The 7727-nt window shown below is 38.7% G+C and overlaps 2 protein-coding genes across 2 annotated transcripts; one reads left to right on the top strand and one right to left on the bottom strand.

Annotated features, from left to right (window-relative positions):
• Positions 1–108: 108 nt before the first annotated feature.
• LOC111606690 lies at positions 109–1031 on the bottom strand. The gene is made up of 3 exons (XM_023327834.1): positions 854–1031; positions 548–743; positions 109–380 (listed from the first exon to the last, which is right to left on the bottom strand). Exons 1-3 carry the CDS (start codon positions 1010–1012, stop codon positions 109–111), a joined length of 627 nt encoding a protein of 208 aa, XP_023183602.1. The 5' UTR covers positions 1013–1031.
• A 417-nt stretch (positions 1032–1448) lies between these two features.
• On the top strand, positions 1449–3211 carry c1d (C1D nuclear receptor corepressor). The gene is made up of 5 exons (XM_005815077.2): positions 1449–1536; positions 1782–1923; positions 2173–2239; positions 2433–2488; positions 2567–3211. Exons 2-5 carry the CDS (start codon positions 1786–1788, stop codon positions 2768–2770), a joined length of 465 nt encoding a protein of 154 aa, XP_005815134.1. The 5' UTR covers positions 1449–1536; positions 1782–1785; the 3' UTR covers positions 2771–3211.
• The last annotated feature ends 4516 nt before the right edge of the window (positions 3212–7727 follow it).

The following is a 7727-nucleotide window of genomic DNA, read 5'->3' on the forward strand; positions in this document are numbered from 1 at the left end:
TTTACGTCTCCTTATTTATTAATGGGGACGAGCAACTTCAAGAGGCGGCAGACTTTAAATTGAACAGATTTTTTTTTTTTTTTTTTTTTTTTTTTTTTGGAATATGATTTAGGGGTTCATAAGGTAAATGGTAGCAATTTGAAAATAAATATACACTGAAACCAGTATTCCAGTTGCACATGAGATATTGGACGATCCACAAACACACGTTTGTACCTGCGTAACACTGCCATCTGCTGAGCGGACAGAGAGCTCCACCAAGGTGTCTCCAAAATGTAGTGAGACAGCTTGAGAGTCGCTACCATTTATTGTAACTTTAATGAGGCTGTCCGGAACCTTGGTTTTAACTGTCACTGAATTACAGTGAAATGGGACGAAACCTGCAGGAAAATAGACCAGGACAGTCAGTTTCATAGTGAAATAGAAAAAAAATAAACAAATAATAATAATAAGCTACTTTTTAGTTATTTTGTATGTGAATCTAGACACAAATCAAAATCAAGGGACATACAGCAGGTCCGACGAGAATAATAAAGTTTCTACTCACTGCTGTAATCATGGACTTTGGCAGCAAGTGGAATATTCCCTTTAAGGGACAGATGTTTGAGCTCTGCAACCTTTGCTGACAGCTTGGTGACGTCCACACTGTATTTCTTCACTGTCCCATCTTCAGCAACCACTTCAATTTCCACTCGGTTTATCCCCTCCTTCAGCGTAACAGTGCTGGAACGATCGCCAGTCAGCTGCAACACAGGAAACCCAGAAACTAAAACAGAAAGAATTGTCTTCAAGAATAATAGTGGTAGTAATAATAATGATAAATGGATGTAAGTGTGTTCGGAGTAACACTCACAATGCTGTATGATGCTGCACTATCACTGGTGCTCAGGCCCAGAGTCACTTTATTGACACTGCTCTCCACCGTCACTTTGTAGTCTGTAACCTGCGGTGAGAAGGCTGGCTGGAGCTTCCCAGCAGAGATAGTGAGCTTCTCCAAATCACAGTTGTCCATGGCTCAAGCCTTCTCTGTCTACGAGGATTGTGACGACGGCAAAACTATGGCTATTCTCTTTTACACATAATTTCGTTCCTGGTTACCAAGGCAACCGCAGCACCTCTGTCAGGTTTACTATATCTTCTTCGAAAATGACTCTTTGTCTTCTTTTTTTAAAACTTACCTTGACGTTTTTTTTAAGTAAGATTTTACAAATAAAATCTTATAAATAAGATTAATTTGAAATAAAATAAAATGCAATTTAATTGAATTTAATTACTAAAGTAGAGTTAGCCAAATGGCTAAATGGGTTGGAATGGCTGGAAAACGCGACGCAAGAAAAATAGCTATCAGCTATCTAATAATAACTACTTAAGCTAATGTAAATACCGTAAAGTTGCAACAACAAAAAAAAGTGTAAAGCAGCGAACAAGCAAACGGTGACTCTCCCAGACGGCAGGGGGCAGTAGAGAAAGTAAAACAGGTTACACGTTATTATTCACTTCCTGTTCGGAGGTTAAAACGTGAAGCATCTTGAAAAGGTAAATGCAACACTTTCTGTAATGTCTAAAGAACCACCAATAGACTCAGTTTACATTGAACGGTTGTAATCCCTTTTCTTTTATCTGCTTTGTTTTTTATTAAAACGTGTACCCTCCCTGTTAGCTGCGTCTGGTAACTAGCAACGTAGCTAGCCGGGACAGAGCATCGCTTCCTGTCTGTTGCACTTAATTTATAGAGCTACAGCTGGGATTTCTGAACGTTTTGGGACTTTGTTAATTTGTAGGAAAATGGCAGCGGGAGCGGTAACCGAGGACTACCCGCAGGAGATAGACGAACAGCTGACCACGTTCGACTCCTCGGTGAATGCGGTGAAAACCATGCTGGAGAAGCTGATGTCCATGTCCAGAAACGACGTGATGCAGAAGGTGACGCTTGTTGCTTCTTTGTAGAGACGGAAAAACACAGTACAACGCATAAACTCTGAGCCAGTTTTTAAATCTGTTGAATGTAGCGCTTCAAGCCTTCAGATAAACATTTTAACTCCTTCAATTTAGATTTACAAAATTATATGTTAGCTGAAAATTCTCTGATTGTTACTTCTTTCTGTACGTGCATGTTTCATGTAACTTTTGGGTGAAATAGCTGTAATCACTGTTGTGAAATCATCATTGCAGCTGGATCCTTTGGAGCAAGCCAAGCTGGACCTGATGTCTGTCTATACTCTTAATTCATTGTTCTGGAGTAAGTTATTCATTTCCTTATATTGATAAATGTATTCATTATGATGTTGATTAGTTAAATGCAAAACTAATGCCTTGTATTGATTGAATATACATGTAAAAGTAACCCAATGTGTCCATGAAATGCACATCAATAACACATATATATTTAAATGCATATAAGAAACTGTGTTAACTTAAATAATTGTTTGCAGTGTATCTGGTAACAAAGGGAATAAACCCAAGAGAACATGGAATCAAGCAGGAACTGGTACGTGCGTCCTTTAACATTTTTGATATTTTCTCTGTATCCATGGCGATCTTCTCATCACCCTCCTGTTTTCATTAGGAGCGCATAAGGACTTACATGAACAGAGTCAAAGAGATCACCGACAAGAAGAAAGCGGCGCGGCTAGACAAGGGAGCCGCTTCGCGTTTCTTGAGGAGCGCCCTGTTTGATCCCGACGACAAAGAGTCAAAAAAAGCTGCGTCCAAGAAGCCAGCGGACGCTCCCTCTGAAGCGCCACAGAGAAAACGCCCCAAACAGAGCTGAGCCTGAGGAAGAGCCGCTCGGTCTGCTCTCATCGCGTGAGTTTCCTGTAGACGGGGTGAAGGATACGGAAGCAAATGATCAAAAAGCTAAGATGAAGTCAGATGAAGGGGAGTTCGTTTGGAATTCAACCCTTGGACATTATCTTCTAATGTCCACTGGATGTTTTAGAGATGAACAAAATGCTAATTTATCTGCTTGGCTTGTCGAGTTGTGCTGCTTTTGAGACTCTAGATCTCTTTGCTTACTACGGACAGCATCTCTTTAATTTGAAGTGAATTCTATGAATACACTTCAAATATATGTATATTTTTTAAGTCTTTGTTCATATTTGGTTCTTTTTATTCGTTTATTCTTTTTCCTGTATTGGTTTAAAACTTTTTTTTTTTTAACGTTGATGTGATCTGAAGAGATGTACTCTTTAAAAAAAACATTTGCCATTGAGTTTTGGGTGCTTGTGTTATGCTTTTTGCCCCACATGTTTATTCATTTGTGAAGTCTCCAAATAATACAAGAAAATAATGTAATTCTACCAGATCAAGTGTTTTTAAAACATTTTTTTACTGAGGTTTTCATATTTTATATTTAGGGCAAGCAGTTTCAAGTCAGTCGCAACATGAATGCCTTAATGATTATTTTACAACATACAGTTGAGCCCCAAGCTATTCATATCACATTCAAATAAGAATTTAATTCCTATTGCTTTAATGTCACCAACATGTTCCTCTTAGCCTTTATAACTTTGTAGTTGCACAACCTGAATTTGACAGGCAACCTGTAGAGGGAGCTAAAGATTAGAGTGATGACAAAGAGGCCTTCTGGTCTCAAAGACTTGGAGCTCAGTGCAAAAGATCAAATTGTGGGGGGAAAAAAGAGAACATGCTAAAAACTGGTAAGTGATTCCAGAAGTGGTTTGATTCTTGCTTTTCTGTTAGCGATGTTTGGATAATACCTGAGAAGTTATTGCTTCAGTAAATTAGTGAAAAAAAACCCCAACAAAACATTAGTTTTTCAAAATTATACTCCATTGTTTTCTTATGACAGAGAACTACTGGAAAATTGTTAAGGATATTGATTATGATTAACTTACATCTTCCTCTTTCTTTGTGGTATACAAGGTCTCTGAAGCTCTGGGTGAGCTTTAATATCTCAGGTGCTATAAAATGTCTCAGATGTTTCAATTCAACAAGCGCGTTGCTGATGTGAACAGCGTAACATTAAAAAGTCGATTGCAACTTTGCGCACACTGACACAGACGATTATGACTCAATATGCTGAGCATATAAATTAGTATATTAATTATCTCCATTCCTCGCAACTGTGCAGAGGTTCTGTTCTATTTTCATGTAATTTTCCAGAACCTGTATTTTAAGATGTAATAGTTCGAGGGATGTTAGACCTTTGCCATTATACTGTGGCTATATTCAGCTAAAACTTTGCTTTACAAGGTTGGATTTAGTTCACTGGATGATCCGCTCAGGGTATTTTTCAGCCACAGAGTTTGTCATCTAAAACCAAAAAAAAGTTAAAAGTCTGCCTCATCTGAACAGAGCATCTTCTGGGGCATTTTTAGTGACACACTGCAGTGCGTTTCAAAGTGGGGACCACCAGAGGGCGCCAGGAGGACAATACACAGCTGGAGGGAAGATGAGAAAAATTTTTTTTTTCTTTTTTTTAAAGTATAAACTAATCTGTGTTTCCGTCATTATAAAATATAAGTTAAAATAACTTAATGTAATATTATTTGCCACGCTCATCTTTCTGATTGGCTGGCTGCCAAATTTATCGAGCTGCTTTGCTCCTCAGGTTAGCTTAGCACAGTGTTTCTCAATTCCGGTCCTCAGGCCCCCCTGCCCTGCACGTTTTAGGTGTTTCCCTTCTGCCACACACCTGGATTGAATCTTTGGGTGATTAACAGGCTTCTGCAGTACTTGTTGGCTGCAGAAGACGCCATGCAATCATTTGAATCAGCTGTTCTGGTATAGAGGCACATCTAAAACATGCAGAGCAGGGGGGCCTGAGGACTGGAATTGAGAAGCACTGGTTAGCAAGAGCTACATGGAAGAGCTTCTGTCAAGAAAAGGAGCGGAGGAACCGTCCTGCTGCAAAGCATGCTAAAGCTAGCTAAAACCAGAAGGTATGAGGTAGCACTTATACTAAATGCATGCAGTAAGTATTGAACAGTGAATAAAAGTGAGAAAAAAAAAAAACATTCTAAAAGTTTACGTTCTTTACATGGATTTGATAAAGGGGTCCACGCCCAGAAGATAACTCTGACAGGGCATCCTGGCAGGACTTGTACAAAACTGAAACTACGTCTTTTAGTTTCCATTCTTTCATGAAGGCCAAAATTGTTACGTTTTTCCATCGTAAGCTGTGAATCTCTGCAGCTCCTCCAGAGTTGTCAGAGTGTCTCCTGCTTAATTCACTCCTCACCTAGTAGCTGATGGTCTAGATAGCTTGTACACATCCGTTAGGTACATTTTATTTTGGAATGATATAAAGCCCCTAAATAAATGTGGCAAGCACATCTTTAGAGGTCTTGTATCTTAGTAAATACAGTACACCTTTGTGTAATTTAGTAATAAAGTGAGCCGAGCACAAAGGCACAGAACGCTTTTGTTTTGCTTTTGTTTGTAGAATATTTTGAAAATGCAACAATTTGCTTAACTTTGCCTTTATGCACACATAAAACCCCAATAAGTTTCAATTGTGACAAAACGAAGTCAAATTTCAGTTTAAGAAGCGTAAATACTTTCGCAAAGCCTTGCGAATCGAGCAGTTTGAATTTAGCCATGTTAGGTTTAAACCTGCAGCCTCTTAAATTGCACAGTGGTAACCTTTAGAAAGCGCTGCTGTCACTGCAGCTTGAGTGGATAAGTGCAGGCTATAATCGCACTTCCTCTTATAAAAACCAATGTCACTTCTGATGAAGGCGCTCAAAGTTTCCTTTTGGTAATTGTCAGCTGGACAGCCGAGATTTTAATCTTAATGTTCCACGAATCATTGCGTCCCTCTAATCAAGGCCAGGAAACCGGTAAGCCGGTGAGGTAAATTCGCAGGAATGCATCTTTTTCATCATCTTTCCCCATTCTCATCCACCCGGCATCCAAAAGTGACATTTGTTTAGCCCAGACTCCCCTCTTCAGCCCTGTATCGCATTTTCCACAAAGTTGTTGTTTTTAGCTCCATTCAAAGACGTGCATCAGCCTGATGAACTGCTCTGTCTGCATGCTGGAAAAATACCTTCTTTTCTTTTTTTTTTTTTCCATTTCTTGGCTCCTTCTTGAAATGTTGCTCTTCCCCTGCTCTCTTCCACACATGTGCTCGCTACCAAGGAATTGGGTCAGCGTTTTCGAGCGGATATGAACAAACAAAAACGTTGAAATGTTGAAATTGTGAAGGCTGACAAGGCGCGTTTGTACCGTTGTTGTTTATTGATGCTGTTTGTGACCAGCGGACGGTTTACATTACGTCACATGTTGAGGCCAAACGAAGATATTCCCCATTCTCTTTGAAAATGGATGTGAAAACCGTCCGCTTCCACCTCCTTTCAAGCAGCAAATTCATTCATGTATTTTAAAGCAAATTTCCAAACTAATCTGTGTGAAAAAGAAATAACATTTTTCAAATAAATCAGGCGGAAGGTTTATATTCCAGTTTCGAAGGAAAAGGTCACAAACAATCAGCGTCTAAGTTGAAGAAAACGACTGGGAGTCTGAGTTTATTTTTTTTTTCCACATTAAAATCTTTTCAATCGCACCGTGAGTTTTTGTTTAGATCAGGCTGATTTCGTTGGACGCAAAGATTTAAAGTTCATTACAATTGAATGCGTCAAATGCGCAAAAGAATCCTGCGTCTTTGCACGAAGCAGATTGTCGTTTAAGTACGGTCCATGTAGTCAGGGCTCAGAGAGCAACGGAGCCGCAGACGTCGAAAGCGAAAACCTTAAAGGTCAAAATGTGTCATTTAAAAGGGTCATTTAATGTCTGTGTGACTAAAGTGGAAAAATGGCAATAAAACCTGCAGCGTGTTCTGTTGCAAGCCTGAACTTCATCACTTTGATATGCTTTAAATTGAGGACGATTAGAGCAAGGCTTTCCTGGAAACGTAAATAAATAAAGAAATCCGTTTCATTCAGTCTGAACTGTTTGGAATCACATAGACATTAGTGAATCCTGAGTCCTGCCACTGATCAATTATAATCACATCGACTGAACGTCTTGAATTCCCGTCAGGTTGAATTTGGTCATTTGAGGTAACTTGATACTTAAATAATAAGAAAAAGCTGTTTATTTTGCCCTTTATGAATTTGCAAATTTAAAAAAAATCTTTTCTTGTAGCACATAGACAAAAACACAAACACAGAGCTTTTCATATGTTGTCACTTTCCAGCCAAAACCATTTGATTCAGACCTCGTGTGGTAGAACAGAGATCTGCAATACAAAAAATTAAATGGTGTCCAGTGTAGATGAAATAACAAATTCAGGTTTTAACAGATTCTCTGTTGGTTCTTTAGTGGAATAATTGCTTGAAATCTCCTCAACAGAATGATAAAAATACCAGTAATATTTAAATATCTATATTTGTCATTAGTTTGGAAAGGCTGCGCCTTTTCTTACAACACTTTCCACAAATATCAGCATCTCGTGCACAGAAGAAAATACATCAATTCTCCGCAAGAGTTTTACGTATTTCTTGATTGTAAAAACTATATTAAAAAATCAACAACAAATGAAATGTTTTTTTTGTTGTTTTTTTTTTAAGAATGACAACAAATGTCCTGTAGCAGATTTTCATCAGAAAATCAGGTAACGTTTAAGGATCTGAACACGTTCAATGCAACTCAACTGGGGACAAAAATGGCTCTTTGGATTGCAAAGGTTGCAGGTCCTCATGACAGACACAGTCAAAGCGGGGTCAAATTGGGAAGTGGAAGGAAATGCATGGTTCTAAAAA

Source organism: Xiphophorus maculatus, chromosome 22 (genome assembly GCF_002775205.1).
Source record: "Xiphophorus maculatus strain JP 163 A chromosome 22, X_maculatus-5.0-male, whole genome shotgun sequence".
Lineage (NCBI taxonomy): Eukaryota > Metazoa > Chordata > Actinopteri > Cyprinodontiformes > Poeciliidae > Xiphophorus > Xiphophorus maculatus.